Source organism: Rhinopithecus roxellana, chromosome 1, assembly GCF_007565055.1.
Source record: "Rhinopithecus roxellana isolate Shanxi Qingling chromosome 1, ASM756505v1, whole genome shotgun sequence".
Taxonomy (NCBI): domain Eukaryota; kingdom Metazoa; phylum Chordata; class Mammalia; order Primates; family Cercopithecidae; genus Rhinopithecus; species Rhinopithecus roxellana.
In genome coordinates, this window is record NC_044549.1 from 32866226 (window position 1) to 32887181 (window position 20956).

Consider the following 20956-nt stretch of genomic DNA (forward strand, 5'->3'; position numbering starts at 1 on the left):
GGGCAATTAAACTACAATCCATGGGTTATCTTTTATACTGGACAAAAATTACAAACCACAAAGAAATCATCTATGAGTGCCACTGTCTCTGGTGTTGGAGTGGGTTGATAGAAGATGGCACTGGCTATTCAAGGACTTACTTTGCCTAGACGTTGCTAGGTGTGAGGCTTGTTAGGAACATGAAGGCAAGGGCCCTTGCCAATGATGGTCTTCTGTGCAAAATAATATGATTAGAGATTCATAATACATATGTAGAGACAGTATAGCATAATGGTTAAGCTCAGAGACGAACTTGGTTTTTAATGCTGGATTACCATTTACTAGCTCTGTGACTGAGCAATTAACCTTACTGAGTCTCAGTCTCTTCTGTAAAATAACATAAACCTAGATAATAGGGTGTAAGGTGTCAATAAGCACAATACATTTAGAACAATGACACAGGAGGCACTATCTTTTTGCTTTTTATTAGGTACAGAACACAGTCCAGTCAGAGACTGATGGACACAATCTGTGAAGGCATAGAAAGGCAAGTGGAGGCAAGGAAGTGGGTAGGGCTTCTAAAGCTAAACTAACTGGATTTGACCTTCCTGACCTCAGGATGCCAAATAGGAATGTTGTACGGTATTCTTTCAAATGCTAATGGTTTAAAACAAAATAGGAGAAAGAACCTTTATGATCTAAAGGTAGGAAAATCTTTTAAAATTTAATCTAGCTTTGCAGAGGTTAACATCACAAATTCCAAATGAGTTTGCATCCATGAGATCTAGTGTATTTTAGTGCACTGTTAATTATTTGTTTTTTCTAGTTTTCCCCAAAGCTCCTTTCTGGAACCATTCCATCCCATGTATTTAGTGACATGTAAAATGCAGCAATAGCTGGCAGCCCTTCAGTGCCTTAGCCCCTGGAACTTGGTCATTATTTAAAATAAGTGGCACGACCCCTCTAAATCTCAGTATGCACAACAGAAAGGGATAAGGGAAATACCATTTGAAAGGAAGGCTAAGTGAAGCCATGTAATATATTTCACTTTTGCTACATCTGTTGAGATTAGAGGCATTTCCAGATACAAATCTAAACAGTACACCATTCTCCAAACAGCCAATATAGAAGCGTCTCTGGAGGAGGAGAAGAAAAAAGCTCTGGGCAACACTGAGTTTTATAAAGTATGGAGATAGAAAGCTGAAAGAATTACTTGCCATGTAACTATTCCAAGGATAGTCCCCAAAGCAAATATGTCAAATACTCATTAAATTTGGAACAGTTAAATCTAAAGAATTCTTATATTCTGGGGTTGAGGTGGGTGGAATTTCAATATACCTTTTTAAGATCCTCTAAATATAGATCTCAGCTTCTTAGTTTAGAAACAATTGTGGAGTATGTGTAATGGTTGGATGAAAAAAATGTGATGCTTTGGTATATTTCAAGAATATTTCTAGAAAATTGCAAGCAATTTTTTTTAACCTAAAGTATCTTTTGGGGAAAATATACTTTCCCATTTTGTCTTCCCCTTTTCCTAGGCTTTCAGGGCTTTGCAGGTAGATAAACTTCTACTAAAGAAGAAGCTCAGGAGTCAGTTTCTCTGAAGCCTTTCCTTACTCATCCCCATCTCTCTTTTTCAGGAAGTTTGTTGCTGGGTCCTCTGGGCGCTCTTGTGAACAGTACTCTATCGATGCCTTTTTGGTACCACTTGCTGCTTTGAAATTCTCAGTTTATATCCTAGCTTCCTTCTCTCAAAGGACAACTGAGGTCAGAAGCTGTATTTTCACATTGTTTGTCCTCAGACATCTCTGACTCTGCTATGTCAACTCCTTTACTGGCTCCTCCTCCTTGCCCACCTTATAATGTTAACACTCCTTGAGTTCTGGCCTTGGCAATCTTCTCTTGCTACTTATTCACCTTAAGCAACATCACCCATGTTCGTGGTTTAAACTACTACCTGCTTGCAGGTGACTCAACTATACACCTACAATCTAGACTCTTGAGCTCCAGACCCATAAACCCAACTGCCTCGTACACTGGGATGGACCATGGGCTTCCCAAATGCAGTAAATCCAAACCTTATTGTCTTTTCTGCTTTATGTATCTCCCCACCTATGAGTTCTCTTAAAATAAATGGCACCACCATTGCTTCTGTTTTACAAGTCAAACTTGTGAGTCATTCTGACTGTCTCCTTTTCCTTTACCCAAATCAGATTGATCATTCTCTCTATGAAAAAGCTCAACCTCTTGCATGATGTGTGAGTCCATGCAAGGCTGGTTTAACAACCAAAAACCAGTTGCTGAAAGCCAGTTTAACAACTGGCTTTTGGTGGTGGGGTGGAAGCCCTGATTGGTAGCATTTGCTAACATTCACAGCATAAATATTCCTGCCCTGGCTGGTTTAAAACTACATCATGACATCTCTGAATGCAAAGCTGGGAGAAAATGTCCAGTAGCGCACCATCACATAGTATTTACACCATACAGAGACAACAAACGCAAATATCCTCAACATCGGTAACAGTAAAATGTAGCAAAATAAATCAGGAAGTAGTTCATTTTGAGTAACTTTTCTTTGCAATATAATTTAAGAGTAAGTTAACATAACCTAATTGCTAAAAATGACTGAGTTTAGCATCTGTCTCTTGAAATTCCTGAAAATTTAACCATGGGCACTTGCAAACACACCATTTTATGATCTGGAGCCTGCCTGACATTCTAGCCTCATTTTTCTTTCTATGTTTCTCTTCTCTTTAACGCTGTTTTATTACTACTGGAAGATTTTCACCTTAAATACACTTCTTTTGAAAGCAACATTCCCTACCCCTCTTGCCTCACTCCATCCACCTGGCAAACACCTACTCATCTTTCAAGACTTAAAATCATCTCTCATTTATAAACCTTTCCCCTAATTCTTTAACACCCTCCTCCAGGTATTATTGTACCAACCTGAGTACTTCATGCATAATTTTAGCATGACATCTGGCATTTATTGTTTACAAGTTTAACTTTGTTACTAAACCAAATTGTCATATATCATTTATTTTTGTGTCTCAGCTATACACATAGGCCCTTAAAAAGTTGTTGAGGCCTGGCACGGTGGCTCACACCTGTAATCCCAGCTCTTTGAGAGGCTGAGGAGGGCGGATCACAAGGTCAGGAGATCGAGACCATCCTGGCTAACATGGTGAAAACCCCATCTCTACTAAAAACACAAAAATAAGCTGGTTGTGGAGGCGCATGCCTGTAATCCTAGCTATCTGGGAGGCTGAGGCAGGAGAACCAGGGAGTTGGAAGTTGCAGTAAGCCGAGATCACACCACTACGCTTCAGCCTGACCACAGAATGAGTGAGACTCCATCTCAAAATTAAAAAAAAAAAAAAAAAGTTGTTGAAAAAATGAACTGTAATATGAGTAGGAACTTAGTCAATGCGGGGTTGAGCTGATTTCCACTGTCACCCCTGAGGAGATCAAGCATTTTTTCTCTGAAGACTTCCTCTGGATTTCTGGACACTTCTATGCCCTACTGTGGCCCCTCTCTTTGCCATTGTATCCTCTCTAGAACCATGGGCCCAATCATTTACTTAAAGCACACCAGTTACTCTGTTATAATATGAGGGACTCTTTGGGTACAGAAGATTTGTAAAACACAGTGTTTAAAAAAAGACAGGCAAATGTACATCTTTAGAATTGTTTCAAGCTTTGCATATCAAACCAACGTCTTCCTTAGAGCCATTCCAGCCATGGAAAAAGTTACATGGTTTCCGTTTGGGACTCTGTTCCCTTAGTCTGAGGTTGGAACTAGCCTTATGGCTGCTCCCCAAGATACCAGTGGTGACTTCCATAATTCTTCTGTCAATTTCCCTGCTCTAAACTCTTCCCCTAAGCTCCAAGTGTCCCAAGACAGTGCTGCTGTCTTTTGAGTTTCTTCAACTGACGATTCCATGCAGCAACCAGACCTGCCTTAGTCAGCCCTTCCCTTGTCTCTTCCTAAACCTACTGCTCTCCTGAAGCTCCTGGTTTTCTGTTTTCAGAGGACTCTCTCCTAGACCTTCAACGACTGATCACTAAGTCTTTTTCAGGCAAACCACCCATGTATCTCCTAAGTAATTAAATTTTCATTAGTCCAGGCACCAGCCGGTAGGAGATTTTTCTCAATACATGTATTATTTGAGTTGTCATTTCCTGCATAGCTTCTAATCAATTTCCCACAGGGACAAAGATCATCATCTCATGTACCCAGAATTGCTTTATTTAATATACTTGAGTCAATTTATCAATCTGTTTTCAATGCAAGAACTGTATTTTATTCCTCCTCAGTCCAGTAGTTGGCATAAACACTCAGTAAATATCTGTTGAATGAAGAAATGAACCAAAGAAAAAAATGTGGGATTTTTTCTCATGAAAACACCCAGAGAATTACACAACACCAATGAGACTCAGTCTTTACCCACAAGTGGCTTACAGTCTAGGGGGACAAACTGCCAAGTCATTTAGCTGTTATAAAAATGTGGGGCCAACTTAGATCTAATGGTTTCTCCTGAGTGCTTGTTTGCTCATGAGAAATATTCAGTTACTACTGACCGTATGTCAGTTGTGCCTTCACGGTCCTTACTTCAGATGAAGTTTTTACATTCTATCAAAACCTTTCACTCTAAGAGTTCTGAGTAATTGAGTTTTGTTTAATTCATGAAACTTGCCGGCACAATGGCTCATGCCTGTAATCCCAGAACTTTGGGAGGCGGAGGCGGTCGGATCACCTGAGGTCAGGAGTTCAAGACCAGCCTGACCAACGTGGCAAAACCCCACCTCTGCTAAAAATACAAAAATTAGCCAGGCGTGGTGGCACGCACCTGTAATCCCAGCTACTTGGGAGGCTGAGGCAGGAGAATCGCTTGAACCCGGGAGGCGGAGGTTGCAGCCAGCTGAGATTGTGCCACTCCAACCTGGGCAACAGAGGGAGACTTCTATCTAAAAACACATAGTAATAATTATAACAATAATTTAGAAAACTTGCTCTTAGTGTCTTTCAGTTAAGGGTAGCATGAAAAAAATATCTACCTTGAATTAGTCAAACGGAAGCACAACAGTTTCAGGATGAAAGTTTCTGGGTGAAGTTGGGCTGGCAGCTGAACAAGTAAATGATAGCAGCTCTCAGTCCCTCCTCTCCCGTCCTGCCAGACAGTTGTTACCTCAGGGCAGTGGGAAACTGGCTTGGCTATTCCCGACAGATGGACAGTCGGTAGAACGGACCCTCCCACAGGCCCTCATCCCCTTGTGCAGCTGCCGGCCTGGTAGACAATCGGCAGTCTCCCCAGAAGAGGGAAAGAATTGTGCAGATGAGAAAGAGGCTCTCAGCGGGAGGGAGGCAGGCGGGCTTGACTGACACAGGAGAGGGCTGGCTTTTTGGAGGGCTCTTAGCAACGGCCCTGGTTGAGCCATCTCAGCCATGAGAAAATCAAATCAATGTGCTATTCTTCCAGGAGCGAGGCAGCAGCAGCAGTTCAACATGAAAGGAGGCTTCCTCCCTGCCTGCTAATTACCTGCTCTTCCCGATCTCACGGTTTCTGCCTTTGCAAAGTGCTACTGAGAAGGGGGAGGAAACGTCCGCCACCCATCCCCTTGCTGCCTGGGGGTTCAGACTTGATTGTGAGTCCGTGTTATATCATCTCGTCTCATTGATAGGCGGGATCGAGAGGGGGGTTCCAGCCCCCCTGGACCGGCCGGAGCTTTATTCTAGAGTTACTGGTGCTTGGCTGTGCTTTTCTTTCCCGTTTGTAGGTGAAACCCCATTGGCTTCATTGGCTCCTTGATTTAAACCACGCCCGGCTTTCTGCCCGCTTTGCTGCTGCTGGGCCAGGCTGCCCAGCCATATCCCAGCCCCGTCTGCAGGGAGCCAGAGCCTGCTGCTGCTATTGTGTGGATGCCGCGCGTGTCCTCTCTTCTTTCCAGAGATGGCTAACAGGGGCCCGAGCTATGGCTTAAGCCGAGAGGTGCAGGAGAAGATCGAGCAGAAGTATGATGCGGACCTGGAGAACAAGCTGGTGGACTGGATCATCCTGCAGTGCGCAGAGGACATAGAGCACCCGTCCCCCGGCAGGGCCCATTTTCAGAAATGGTTAATGGACGGGACGGTAAGGCCGGCAGCGATCTCGGTTGCTGGGGCGGTGGGCAGGGAAACCCTCCAGGGCCCTTTCTTTTAACGTAAGGCTGCGGGAAGGGCTGCTGTTGCCAAGCTCTGTGTCTCACCAGGAGGGGATGGGAATGCCTTTATTTCTTCAGGATTGGAAGATTTGGGCTCCATGCACTATTCCCTAGCTAGCCTGGGGGTTCTCCACTCACCCTAGCATCACATCTCCCTTCTGAGTTGGCAAATTCGAAGCCCTTTTGACTTTTCTAATGAGAATAGAGGTAAGTATGTCCTTGTGATTTCCCCAGCCTTCCTAGTGCATCAGCTCTTCTGGGGCCATTTCTTTCCTCAGGGGAACGCGTTGGTTACACAGTAAAACAAAGGAGGGAGGAGGGGGACTAGCCACCTTCACATTCTTGTGGGAGCCATGCACCCTGGAAGTGCTCAGTGTCTGTTTGTTGAGTGGATGGGTCCTCATGAAACTGAAGGGAGTCCTTACTTGTTAACTGCCTTTCTGACCAGATGCTTGTGTGTGTTTGAGGGTTTGAGGGCCTCAGGCTCTGTGATCCAAACAAGCCCATCCTTTCCTGCAGCCTGTGATTTACTGTTACATAACTGCTATCCAGTGCTTCTGCTGGGTTGCCCAGAGCTTGGGTTATATATATATATATATATCTGGGAAAAAGGTACCACATTCACTTCTTTTACACATTATTAAAATATATGAGATGAGTAAATTGCAGCCTTCTTCTTATTTGCCTTTTGATAGAAGAAATAATATTAGACTCTATCATTTGAGCTCTGCCAACCTCAGGAGCCACTAAGTCATTTCTCTTTTGAAAGTCTGGAATCACGTCCTCATCACGTCGCGTCATTCCCTATCTGTAAACATTCTTTCCTTCCTCCAGAAGAAGGAAGGGAGGAACAGGGAGGGAATGGCGCTCCTGGGCTACAGGAATCTCTGTAGTAAGGAGCAGCTAGGAAAGGGGTCATCTGGGGGGTCTTTGGGGCTTAGTACAGGAGCCTGGCTACACAGCCCTGAGCCCATGCCCTCCTGGGGCCCATGACTTGCTCCTGCCCAAACTGGATGAGCAGTGCCCCATGTGAGCAGGATTCGCTTCTCATTCTTGACCTGTAAATACAAACAGAAACATTGATTCTGTCTCTCCCCTCCCACTTCAGGTCCTGTGCAAGCTGATAAATAGTTTATACCCACCAGGACAAGAGCCCATACCGAAGATCTCAGAGTCAAAGATGGCTTTTAAACAGATGGAGCAAATCTCCCAGTTCCTAAAAGCTGCGGAGACCTATGGTGTCAGAACTACTGACATCTTTCAGACGGTGGATCTATGGGAAGGTAAACAGCCCTCCGGCCTTCGGGATTGTTCTTTTCTTCTTCTCTCCTTTGCCCCATCTCCTTGTAAAAACTGCTCACAGTGTTCTTCCCTGTGCCTGTTGATGTGTGTAAGATGCTCTCAGCTGTTATCCTGGGGGCACTGTTTGCCTTCCCCATTGTTATGTTCTATTAAAAGGAGCTACTCTCTTCTAATGGAACACACACCCTGCGGACACAGAGGGGATCTCAGCAACTAATGTAAACAGAAGCCTCAAGCTAGAGTAAGCTAATGGTGACATACATGCCTTTTATTCCTCTTACCCCTCCCATAACAAATCACAGTTACCAGAGGAGAAGGGAGGCAGGGGCCAGGCCAGTGTGCTTCTCGCTCAGCTGCAGCTTATAGACAAAGCCATCTGGGGCTATTTTGTCAATCTGAGAAATAGATAGCACTCCCACCTTTTGTTAAACCGTGATCTGGGAGCTTGGTGACTACGCCTAGGACATGCATTCTGCTCACAGTGTGACAATTGCTTTTTTCCTTCACATTTGTGAATTGACCTGGTGAGGAAATCTTACAAAAGCATAGAAATCAAATCACACTCCTGGACATATTTAATAATCTGCCATCACTGGGGGACATGATGTGAACGGAGACACTGCCAGAGAATTTGGGAACTACAGTCATGGTGTCGTTAGTGTCTCCTTTAGCGAAAATGTGTATACCCAACCATGTGACTGTGTTCCTTCTCCACTAGGTCTGCCTGAGGCACCAGGAGATACCAACTAGTCAGAGCAGGACTGTCAGATTGACTCTGCTCTCACATGCTCTTTGTCACTGGCTGTCATTAGTGGCCCAACCAACAGGATCCCCAGGGCAGTGACCCAAATGGCTCTGTTGACAGTGAGAATGGGGTAGCTTTCCCCTGATGGAGACACATGGTATTTTAAAGGGTATTCAGATGACGGTTGAAATAGATCTCCATCAGAGGACCATTCTACTACTCATCACACTATGATTTATAAAGACACAATTGCCTCCTTAATCCTCGGCGTCATGCAAAGAGCTAGCAATGCATGTTTCCCTCATAGGTGAGTGGTTAAAATCCTAAGATGCTAATTAGTTACCTTGTGGTTTGCTGTTATTTAGAAATTCAGATATTCAAAACTGCAGGCCAGGCTAGTCTATGGAACTTGCTGTTGAGCCTCCAAATTCTCATGTAATTTCACAGTTGAGATTTGATCCCTGCTTCCTAGATCAAAACTATGATGATTTTTTCCAGCTAATACAGATAGTTACTGCTTGTTGATGTTTTCCTGTGCACTAGGCATTTTACAAGTGCTTTATTGCATAATGCCAGTCAATTCTGCTAACAATCCTACGAGGTAAATGTTTTTTAATTTTCCCGTTTCAAAGATGATGAAACTGAAGCTTGCCCATGGTTACTTGTGTCCATGAGATAGCAGAGCCAGAACTCAAACCTGGGCTCTCTGACAGCAAAGAATAGAGCCATAACTAGTCTGCCAACCCATTCTTGGGCCAGGAGGCTTAGTTTCCTTCACCTACACCGTGAGTGTGCTGTTGAGTCATAATGGTGACTAGCTGATGAGGATGAAGAGAAGGTGGGGGAGGAGGTGAGGAGGAGGAGGAGGAAGATGATTCAGGGCTGTGTGGGACAGAAGGGTGGAGAGTCAGTGTGAATGGAAGGGACCCGGATGAGTCCCCCCCACCCCACCAAGTGCAGGAAGTGTGTAGGAGGAGGAAGAAGCCAGGAGGTCTGTGGGAGGTGAGGATTCTGAGAGCTTTCCTGTCTTCATGCTACTGAGGATGCTTTACTTGCCTCTCCCTCTTTTTACAAAGAACACAAAGGTAAAACTTTACTCCTCAGAGGTGCTCACAGCAAGTGTGGAGGAGTGTAGGGAGAAATGGTCCCTGATGTACACAGTCGGAGGAGGTATATACCACCTGCCCCAGACCTGTGTGTTAGACTCCTCTAAAGGAAGAGGGAGGCCCGGAGGGATGAGTGTGGTCACCTGAGCCAGGACCATGGGCCAGTCAGCTCCAGGGGAACAAGACAGACACTAAGAGTCCCAGCCCTCGGGTAGAAAAGTAGGGCTTTAAAGGAAATAAGAGAGCAGGTCCACTCCAAGGGCAGCAGGACTGACAGGTAGCAGGAAGAACTGTAGGCAGGTCATGCAGTAGGTAGGGACGAACAGGAGAGCTGTCAATAGGAAAGCAGGTGCTTCGGAGTTTCCAAATGGCCCTGAGAGGGTCTGATGGCTCCCTCCATGGAATGGCAATTGAGGACCGAAGTCCAGGGAGATTTGTTATAGGTTGGAGAGGATATCTGATATTCCCCGGGATACTGTCTGAAGCTTAGGCCAATGCTGGTCACCATTCAATAGGGCAGGAGGTAGAAAAGTGGGTTGCTTTGAGCAGAGAGGCAGGGAGAGGCAGGGGAAGGCTGGCAGTACTGCAGAGCAGACTAAGCAAGTGAGGCTGGGGTCCTTTCTGCAAGAATTGGTTGTCACTCATGTGTGACATAAGAAAACTGGAATCAAAGGAATGCTGCGGGGCAGAGTTGGCATGTGTTATGTGTCTATGTGCATGTGAGGGGGTACATGTTTGTGCACACAGCTATTAGACTAGCTGTTTGCTTAGCTTAGTCCCACATTCTCCCTACTATTCTCCACCTTGACTGTGGTTTTAATGCTGTCCTCACATATCAACTTACATTAATTCTGGATTCCCTGCACCTTGGTTGTGGTGTCTGTGGCCACTGTGGCTCCAGCCCTCCTTGCCTAGGAGCTTCTTTTCCTCCTCTGCAGGTATTTCATGCCCAACAGCTCTCAGTCTCCCATCTTCCCTACTCAGTGTCTTCTCCCAAGTGAGGGCTCTGCTTGCCCACAGCTGCCCTGTGACTCTCCAGGCTGCCTGGATGTTGCAAACTTGTAAGTCTGGAGGAGCCCAGGCTTGCCAAATGCCTTCTTGTTTAGGCTTCAATCACTTCTATAGGCTGAGGCCCCAGACGTACCACCATCCTTAATCACCCCAGGTGAAATACTTCAAATAGATTGCAGGGTAATTGGAATACGAGAGTCAAGGCTTTAAAATGAAATCCAAAGCTAAATGGTTCAGAAAAACAACACAATCACAGGGACATTATAGACAAAGCTACTGAAGTCCCCCTAGGGCAGAGCTGGGGTGACCACTTGCTTTCAGTGACGGAGAAGACGTAGGGTGGCTTAGAGGAATGGAAGGGGCCTGGGAAGTCTTCTCGTGAATAAAAGAAGGTGAATGGCCTGGCAGATTACTTTTGGATTTGCCATGGGTGCCCTGGAAAGGGCAGGGGTGGGGCCATCTCAGCTGTCTATGATTCAGAAGAAAGTACTCTGCAGGTAAGACTTCAGCATCTTTTCCGTGGACAGAAAGTGGGAAAGGGAGAAAAAGCAGAGCAAGAAAGGGAAGGGTGTGTGTAAGAGAGAGAGAAAACATTTTAGAGCAAGTGAGTGTTCCGGTCTAGTAGCGGGACAGAAAGACTGCAATGCAAGCTTATCCTGGAAGGTATTACAGGAGAGTACAGGCTCCTGAGTCAGAAATTAGACTGCCTGGACAATCCTGTGTTCTACCACTTATCAATTAACTTCTCTAAGCCTCGATATTCTCAGTTGCAAAGTGGGGATAATGTCTATTTCACAGGGTTGATATGGAGAGTAAATGAGATAGTTCATTAGAAGTGCTTAGTCTGGTTCATGATGATAGTAGAGGATAATAAAAGTTGGTAATGTAGAAATTATTATTGTCATTGACTTGTCTTTTCTAAGATTAACAGAACATAAGGGAGGGAAGAGTAAGTTTGGAAAAACACACATTCTGTCTTAGAACAAATGGACTTAGTGGCCACATACAGGAGCTGGTGGGGGGGGGGGTGGTTGCCTGGATGACCTTTGCCCTCTCTGACAGCTGTGGGGAGTTTACTTCATCAGCTGTTCTCTAATACGAATGACCAGACTTTAGGAGTCACTTTATTGAGCGTTTCTTCCACTTTGTGGTCATTACCCTCTTGATGTCTTTCCCTGTAATTTATTGCTTTACCAATTCCAGACACAGAAGACTCCGCTACACTGGAAAGAGCATGAGTTTTGGAGTCAGGTAGATGGGTTGAAATCTCTTTTGCTACATACTAACTGTGTGACCTTGTTTAAGTTGCTTAGTTTCTCAGAGCCTCAGTTCCCTTCTTGGTGAACAGTCCTAATGCTTCTCTTTTGTAGAATTTTTGTAAGGATTAACTATGTAAAGAAGCTAGCACAGTGCCTGCCTACTAGACACCTAATAAATGTTGACTTTTCCCCCCCACACCATTAGTCATTCAGCAACTGATCTTTTTGGTTCATTTGTGTAACCACTTGATGTGCATTGAACGTATAAAATTCTAGAATGTCAGAGCAGGTAAGACTTGCAGATCGATCAGTCTCATGGCTCTTCTTAGTAATCCTACTGAGAAGGATCCTGGACACATGATGATGTCGTGCCTGTTCCCCTCTCTTGATGACTGGGAGTTAGGGAGGCGTGGTTTACACTGAAAGTGCCTGGAGGTTCAAATATATTCTCTGGGAAGGCGTCACCTTGTGTGTCATTCCTCAACAGCAAGAGTGAAGAGATATTTCACACAGCATGACAGATATCTTGGGATCTTGTAAGTAAAGTACCTGTAAGGACTTGAGACATCACAAGTGTCTGCTGCTCGAAGCCTCATTTTCTTTTTTTTTTTTTTTTTTTTTTTTTTGAGACGGAGTCTTGCTGTGCCGCCCAGGCTGGAGTGCGGTGGCGCGATTTCGGCTCACTCCGCCTCCCGGGTTCACGCCATTCTCCTGCCTCTGCCTCCCGAGTAGCTGGGACTACAGGCGCCCGCCACCGCGCCCGGCTAATTTTTTGTATTTTTAGTAGAGATGGGGTTCCACCGTGTTAGCCAGGATGGTCTCAATTTCCTGACCTCGTGAACCACCCACCTTGGCCTCCCAAAGTGCTGGGATTACAGGCGGGAGCCACCGCTCCCAGCCTTGAAGCCTCGATTTCTATCAGAGCAGCCGTCACTGCATTTATTTCAAGTGGCTGCTGACAATTGTATTTGGTGGGTTTTTCCTTTAGCAGTGGCTCTCTAATGCCAGCATGCATCAGAATCACTAGGTAGGTTTGTTAAAGCACAGACTGCTAAACCCCAACAGCAGAGTTTCTGAAGTATTAGATCTGAGGTGAGGCCAAGAATTTGTATTTCTTACCAATTCACAGACCATACTGATTCTGCTGGTCTGGGAACCCCATTTTAAGAGCCACCACCCAGAGCAGTGGGAGTCAGGGAGGCAAGCAACAAACATTTATAAAATCCACAGAGCAAACCCAACCTCCCCTCTGATATTTCTCCCTTGACTGTTGCAATATTTTGGTCTCCCTTCACTGGAGAATTGGAAGCTAGGCCCAAGTTATTATTCAGGGAAATAAGACATGGTTTCATACACGACTGCTTACTTTCTCTGTAAGTCCAAGAAAGATGGAAAAAGCCAGTATTCTAAGAGTTACAAGGCTGAGTCAAGACTGATATGTAATAGAAGTATAATAGCTCTGAGACAAAGAACTTTGACTGCAAGACTGATTTTTTTGTATTAAAAGTAGAAATAGAAAGTAGAGACTGTCCAGTCCAAGTTGACGCACCCAGATGACTTCTCTTTTACCTTTTTTCTTTATCCTTTTCATTTACTTTTTATTTTCATAGACATACATAAGATATCTTGGAAGTAATAAAGAATTTAAGGGAACAAAATCCTTGTTAAAGTATCTTTATAGCATTAAGGATACCTGGGTTGGGGCCTTACAATGCAGAACCTCCAGTCCCACACCCCAGGAGTTATAACTTAGTAATGTGCGGTGCAGGATCACACTTTGAATAACATTACCTTGTGATAACGTAGGAAATAGGGAGCGCTGTGTTGTCAAGTCAAGCTGTCAGTTGCTAGGTAACTCCTGCTGAAAAGGCTTGCCAGGTGAGACAGAGAAAGCTACCGTGCCATCAACTCCTTTTTTGTTTAAGACTAATATTTTCAAGCAGTTTTAGGGTCACAGCAAAATTGAGAGGAAGGTACAAGTATTTTCCATATGCCCTCTCTCCCCACAAATGCACAGTTTTCCCCATTATCAGCATCTCCCATGAAAGTAGCACAGGTTGCAAGTAATCAACCTACATTGGCACATCATCCAAAATATATAGTTTACATTAGGTTCACTCTTGCTGTTATACATTCAATGCATTTGGGCAAATGTATAATGACACGTATTTATCATTGCAGTATCATATCAAGTACTGCCCTAAAAATCTTCTGTGCCTTGCCTTTTCATCCCTCCCACCCTCAACCCTGGCAACCACTGATCTTTTTACTGTCTCAAGAGTTTTGCCTTTTCCAGTATGTCGTAAAGTGGGAATCATACAGTAGGTATGCTTTTCAGATTCCACCAGCTCTTAGATAACCAGACTTTATCTCATTTCTGCTATCCCTCCATCCAGAAAATGACCAACACTTAGCTGATCCTTCTTTGAGGAATGTTTTTCTTTTCTTGGAAAAATGGCCTGGAGCAGTGGCTTTCCAGCTCACTCGAGGAGCCCCAGCAATCTACCAAAGCATCCAGGGTGGCTGTCAGGGAGCAAAGCCATTCCAAGCTGCAGGACTCTGGGCTGACTTCCAACTTGGAACAGAGTTCTTCTAATTATCGCTTTTACTTTTGACTTTGTGGAAGATATCTCTGAAGAAAGGAGTTATTGCTTAACAAATATTATTTAGTACTTACCACATGGCAGACATGGGGATGTTTTTAAACATTGAAAACCAAAGCTTCAGAGTAGTATCTGCCTGTCCATCTGGCTGCCTCAGAATCATCTCAGGAGACTGCCCCAGAATCTGAATATTTAAGATTATCGGGTAATCCTGAAGATCAGTTTAGTTTGCAAATCACCAGGCAACACCTAGAACTCTCAAACTTGCCTGAAGATAAGAATCACCCGGGAAGCTTATTAAAAATATGGACTCCCAGAACTTACCAAACCATTCTCTCAGGAGAATGACCTCAAAATGCATATTTTAAAAGAGATGCGCCCCCCGCCCGCCGGCCAACTCCCATAAATAATCCAAGAAGCTTGGGAAACCCTGCTCTGAAGCAGGCTGTGTACGGCCATTTTTTGTACTTGCACAATTTTGAAGTCTTCGTCATTAGGCAGATATGATGCTTGGTTGTGATATGACTAGTTTAGCTTTTCTTGTTTTTAAATTTATTTCATTTATCTTATTGTTATTTAGAGACAGGGGTTCCCTCTGTTGCCCAGTCTGGAGTGCAGTGGTGCAATCATAGGTCACTGCAGCCTGAAACTCCTGGGCTCAAGCAGTCCTCCTGCCTCAGCCTCCCAAAGTGTTGAAATTACTGGTGTGAGCCATTGTGCCCAGCCTTTCGTTGTTTTATACTTGGTGCACATCACAGAGCTTCCTTAAACTCAGTGCTTTTTTATGCACTTAAATTTTTGATCCCCAGTTGCAGAAATCAGCTTCTACAAGTGGCCCTGACTCCTTCTGTGTGCCACTCTCATCCAATGGTACTTGATCTGGGCTTCTGAACTGACACAGCAAGAGAGGGAAGGCTGGAAAAAGGCCCTCTTCCCATCTTGTCAGTCCAAGAGTGCTGAAATTAGGAAATATAACAAGACTAACATAACAAGAAAATAAGCTAGATGTGAATTGGTTCCAGAAGGCAGATTTATGGTCATAATGTTATTTAGAATCTTGGCAATCATTAACTTAGTGTACTAGTCCATTTTTGTTGCTTTAAAGGAATATTTGAGACTGGGTAATTTATACGGAGATTTTATTTTAGCTCATGGTTCTGCAGACCGGACAGGAAGTGTGGTGCTGGCACCTGCTTCTGGCAAGGGCCTCAGGAAGCTTACAATCATGGTGGAAGGTGAAGGGGAGCCAGTATGTCACATGGTGAGAGAGGGAGCAAGAGACAGAAGGTAAAGGTGCCAAGCTCTTAAACAGCCAGATCTTGTGTGAACTCATACATAAGAACTCACTCATTATCATGAGGTCAGCACCAAGCCATTCATGAGGGATCTGCCCTCATGACCCAATACCTCCTACTACGCCCACCTCCCACACTGGAGGTCACGTTTCAACATGAGATTTGGAGAGGACAAAACGTCCAAACGATACCACTTGGGCAGAACATCAGTAGTGAGGCCCTCACTGCTTTTCTTTGTTTCAGTCTTGTTTGGATGAAGACATGGAGAAACCCAGACAAAAACACTCAAAGACTTATGGACATTGGGGTTGGTGACCTTGATTCTATAGGGTCTGAAATCTGTGCTCCAGTTTTATCCCCCTCAGTGTGTCTCCTCTGGCCTGGCATAAAACAGCCATTGTGACCCTTTCAGATCATCCCTGATTGCTGTTTCCTACTGAGGAATGTGTTTCCTCATCCAGCCTGCAATGGGCACCATGGGAGATGGCGGCGTGGCATGGTGGATTGTTCAAGGGCTTCGCATTCAGACAGGTCTGATCTAGAGCTGGGCTCTATTAACTGATTGGGTGACTCTGGGCATGTTAATTAACTTCTTTGAATTAGTTTTCTCATCCACACATGAGGAGGAATAATCCCAACTCCATGAGGTTGAGATTATATATACAGTGTCTACCCTATAATTTATATAAAATATCTTGCTTTGGAAAGTTTCTTAAGGAAAAAATTCCAATTTCTTGCTGTCAAATAATGCCTGCTTCCCTAGTGGCTTCTTTCTCAAGTGTAATCACTTCCTTTTCCACTCTCCTGGGATGAGGGTGGGTTGTATTGATAGTTCTAGGCTCCTGGATATTTTATCCTAGCCTGCAACTTAGTTCCCTTTGTCCTTTCTGGGTTCATGTAGTAGTCTATACAAGAAGTGTTATATATAACACTTATATATAAGTGTTAATTCTTATACGTTCTTGTATATAGTCTTATATTTAAGAAGTGTTGTATAGACTACTACGTGAACCCAGAAAGGACAAAGGGAACTGTTGGGAATTTTCTAGATGCAGGGATACCAAGGATGAACTAGCTACTTGTGAAGGAGTCTGGTTCTATGATTTAATAAAACTTTGCTTCTTCACCCATTGCTCCAGGGTAGTATCTGTGGCTGCGCTGCTGGATGTCAGGCCCCACATTTTCCCAGATCCTGGACATATCAGAACAGCTCTTTCCAACCACCAGAAACAAGTATCCAGGGTGCTCTTTGTAAAGAGTAGAGATGAGTGATATAACCTAACCTAAGCCTTCCTTTGCTCGATCATTTCTCTAGGTTCCCTTTAATAGCTCGCTGCTTAAGAGCAAGTCATCTCCCTATCTCTTCACAGAATGAGCCTTCAGAAATCATTACCACATTTATATTTTTTTAAAAGTGTTCCATTATATGCTGACAATTACAGAAATGCTTTCACCTGTGGAAGAGTCATTCTAACAACCATTTCTGTGTTTCTTCTTAGTTCTGAATAATCCTTATGCCCTCTCCCTTCCGTCTGCTTCTGAAATACTTCATTCTCCACCTCCCCAGTTATTCCTTGAGTCCGGGGGACTATCCATTGACAGCATTTTATCCTTGTGTTCACCACCCAGTCCCACAGGGCCTCAGGATTCAGGCAATCACCCTGTGGTTAATGTGAAGGTGGGGGCACGGGGGAGAGAGAGAGGATCAGCTTTCTCTCCCTCCTCTTCGAATAAATGAAGATCCTGAACTGGAGTTCCTCTGAAGGCCTTAATTGTTTATTTTATTACAGTTCATACTCCATTCTCACTTTCCATCTGCCTTTCCCCTGTAATTCTGTATTCCCCAGAGACTGAGCTGCAGCAGCTGGGCCAAAAAACTGCAGATGATTCACCAGGTCTAAAGAGAGCCTTAATATTTGCCCTTAACTTTCGTAGTTCCCCACCAGGTTAGATGCTGCCTTCCCTTTTGACCCTATGCGTTCTAGCTTTTGTATTCCACACTGGTGCCCTGCATGGACTTTTGATCTGATTCTAAATTGCAGGCCACCCCCACGGTAGCATCGTCTCAGTCTAGGACATGTCAGTCAGCTGGAAGAGAAGAAAGGAGAAAGGATGGGAGGAAAGGCTGACTTGTAGGGCCCAGTTGCTTTCTCCACGGGTTACTGGTCACTGGGCTTCTTAGGTAACAGGGCTCCCCATCCCACTGTGCAGGGGCCACACTGCACATCCCTCTCCCTTGCTCTCCTCCCTGTCACACACAAGCCAGTTGTTTATTGTCTCCATTTAGCTCTTTTCAAGTGGCACAAAATAAAGGGCCTATCACTTGTGTCACATTGAGTGCTTTCTGTGTTGATTTGCTGTTCTTCATTTGCCAGACCTCTGGCCCAAAGAGCAAAGCAAATACTCAATTTGATGCACATGGATGATTTTATTTATACAGCAACTATGAATGGATTAGAAACTTGGTATCTCTGGTATGTACCATATAGAGAATAATGAACCAGGTTACCTTTTGTTCCTTTCTGAGAAGTTTGGGTATGGTTGTCTTATGGCCACTTTGGCAGATGTTTGACAGCACTGCCCCCTTGAATGTGGTCACCCGCAGCCTTCTATCAGAACTTCCCTCCTGGGTGTCCAGCTGTATCCTTCCAGCATTCCTTGGCTCTGACACGTGCTTGGCTTTAATCTCTTTGTTGGTTTCCAGGGAAGGACATGGCAGCTGTGCAGAGGACCCTGATGGCTTTAGGCAGTGTTGCAGTCACCAAGGATGATGGCTGCTATCGGGGAGAGCCATCCTGGTTTCACAGGTAAAAGTCTCTTCCTTGCTCCCTGGCCCACAAGGTGATTTTTAACCAGAGGGAGGGTCTGAAGCCTTGGAACTCTACAGAGGCTTTATGTACAAAGCCCCAGGACCAAGCACTGCTGTCTCCACAATTGAGTTTCCCCAAAGCAATGAAAGACTGATGCTTCTGTACAGGCCAGTAACCTAGCCAGAGCAGAAATGGTTGGGCCTTTTCTACCAGACATCTGCATCCTCCAGCTCTACTCAGGTTCTGTTTCTCCTGAGGCTCAGCAGGACTGGATGGCCTTTCTTGAAGGTGGCTTCATGTCTGAACTTGGTTTTATTATGACTTCAGCCAGTTCTGAGCTTTCTTGCCTGCCTCCCTCCCTCCTTCCCTCCTTCCCTCCTTCCCTTCTTCCCTTCTTCCCTTCTTCCTTCCTTCCTTCCTTCCTTCCTTCCTTCCTTCCTTCCTTCCTTCCTTCCTTCCTTCCTTCCTTCCTTCCTTCCTTCCTTCCTTCTTTTGTTTGTGTACTTAATAAAGGGTAAATATGTCCTGTTTGTCTGGAACAGTTATGGTTAATATCTCTGTTGTCCCAGTGTATTTATTAATAGAACTCTCTTTCACTCTCAACAGCATCCTAGTCTGGATGACAAATTATATGGTTATCTCTCAGTAAAGGGCCTTTTCTTCAAGTGATTTTTCTTTTCTTTTCTTTTCTTTTGCAGAGGGTAGGGTAGGCAGGAAGCTTAAACTGGATAACTTAGTTGTAAAAGAGTGCCCTGTGGCAAATAATTGATTATTCATTTCCATGATCTCCTTTTCTTCTCCTTGACAGTTATTTCAAAAAAAAAGTTACCAGCTTATGTCATCTTAAAGAACGCTTGCCCTGAAAACCTCTGAGATATTGGCCATTTGAAACCCTGGTTTTAGTGTCTGTATTATTAGTGAACTACCATGTTCCATGTGGCTACACAACCACAACTGTGTACTATCCAGCTCTTTACCAAAGTTTGCAGACCTCTAATCTAGAGTGAGACATTTCCCCTCATTAACTCTTAGGCCCCTTGGCTCTAAAATGGTATATTCATCTTGGCCCTATACAGGGAAAGTGGGGGTGGGATTAATGATGTGCTTTGTAAGAGAACCAATTTTAATTTTCACAAAGGCCTGAGGTAGCTGTGAGAGAAAGGGTAAGAAGAAGCAGGCTTCTTCTTAGAAGTCTGAGATGGCCTAAAGTGGTGGGGGAAGAAGGGAGAGTGGGGAGAAAGAGAAACGAGGAAAGCTGAGAGTGAATTCCCCAGAGAGGTAGCCACTGATTCTGCCCTCCTCTTTGCTGGAATTCTGGAAAACACCTGGGTGTCTAAAAGATAGGGAGCTCACACATTATGGTGGGCCACAGCTCAGGCTAGGGCCGGAGATAGCTCAGAGTAGGTTCATGGCTGAGGTAGGTCCACAGTGCAGGGTAGGACCATAGCTCAGGGTAGGGCCATAGATAGCTCAGGGTAGGGCCATAGCTCATAACCACGGCTCAGGGTAGGACCTGCTGATCTACTTGGGGACCCCCAGGAGAGACTGTCTAATTGCATAGCTTGAAAAAGATTGGAAAACTGTCATAATGACATTATTCCCTCTCACTTTCCTTGTCCAGGAAAGCTCAGCAGAATCGGAGAGGCTTTTCCGAGGAGCAGCTTCGCCAGGGACAGAACGTAATAGGCCTGCAGATGGGCAGCAACAAGGGAGCCTCCCAGGCTGGCATGACAGGGTACGGGATGCCCAGGCAGATCATGTAGGACGCCGCATCCTGCCCCTGGTAGAGAGGATGAATGTTCCACATCATGGTCTCTACAAAAAAGAAATAGTTAGTCACCTTCTGACCTTCTCCTTTTTCTCAAAGCCTTCTGTCCCTGGTTTTTGCAAGTGCTGCATTTCTGCCGAGAATCCGCGTTGCCTACTGCTGCCACCTCCTGTTCATTTAGAACTATGCAAAGACTCCGCTTCCCTTTTCCTGAGCTCCTCGGGCCCCAAAGTCTCTGTTTGATTATTTATTTATTTATTTATTTGCCAAAAATTCTCCTCTTCAACTTATAGAATGCACCTAATAAAGTAATTAGTCTTGTGTCTTACAGTGTAAAGTTCATTCTTTCTCTTAGGGACTCCACAGTCTGGACTGGTTTTCTTCCATTCAAAGGCCAGAAAGATGGAATTAAGCTTAAGCTGCAGCTGAGAAATATGGATTAGCTATGAGGATGCTCTGGCAAGATTATCGTGTTTATCTTGGCAATTGGAGTAGAAAGTTTAGGAGTCATTCTGCCCACTCTGAGAGTCTAGAGCCATGAGTTCAAGAACAAAGTCTTTGACCCCCACAATTTTTTAGCATGTACTTTGTGCTTATTATGCTAGACCTGTAGAGGACACAGGAAAGACTGAGACAAAGCCCTGGTTCTTGAGAAGCTCTTGTATACATACCCAGGAAGTACCTGTTGAATGGATGGAAGGAAGAATGGATGGGTGGATGGTTTTATTGAATGGATGGGTGGGTAGATGATTGAATGAATGAGCAGTTTTCACTTCTCTAGCATTCATCTTCCTCTTACAGACCAGACCGTAGGTCTGATGCTGACATTTATACAGTTTTTTTCATCATCCAGGAGTTATAGACAATGTAGTTT

General features: G+C 44.6%; 1 protein-coding gene across 3 annotated transcripts; it reads left to right on the forward strand.

Moving 5' to 3' along the window:
• Positions 1-5256: 5256 nt before the first annotated feature.
• TAGLN3 (transgelin 3) lies at positions 5257-20410 on the forward strand. Of its 3 annotated transcripts, none has more exons than XM_030940878.1 (5): positions 5257-5628; positions 5761-6113; positions 7292-7466; positions 18209-18311; positions 19936-20410. In XM_030940878.1, the coding sequence occupies exons 2-5, from the start codon at positions 5934-5936 to the stop codon at positions 20075-20077; spliced, it is 600 nt and encodes a 199-aa protein (XP_030796738.1). In that variant the 5' UTR covers positions 5257-5628; positions 5761-5933; the 3' UTR covers positions 20078-20410. The 3 variants fall into 3 exon arrangements, with proteins under 3 accessions (XP_030796738.1, XP_030796746.1, XP_010359362.2); XM_030940886.1 differs by having other exon boundaries at positions 5313-5628; positions 5840-6113; XM_010361060.2 differs by having other exon boundaries at positions 5440-5628; positions 5932-6113.
• Positions 20411-20956: the final 546 nt, after the last annotated feature.

Coding starts and splice junctions, on each gene's coding strand:
- TAGLN3 (XM_030940878.1), top strand. CDS start 5,934: ATGGCTAACAGGGGCCCGAGCTATGGCTTAAGCCGAGAGGTGCAGGAG. Junction 6,114..7,291: donor AATGGTTAATGGACGGGACG/GTAAGGCCGGCA, acceptor CTCCCACTTCAG/GTCCTGTGCAAGCTGATAAA. Junction 7,467..18,208: donor GACGGTGGATCTATGGGAAG/GTAAACAGCCCT, acceptor GTTGGTTTCCAG/GGAAGGACATGGCAGCTGTG.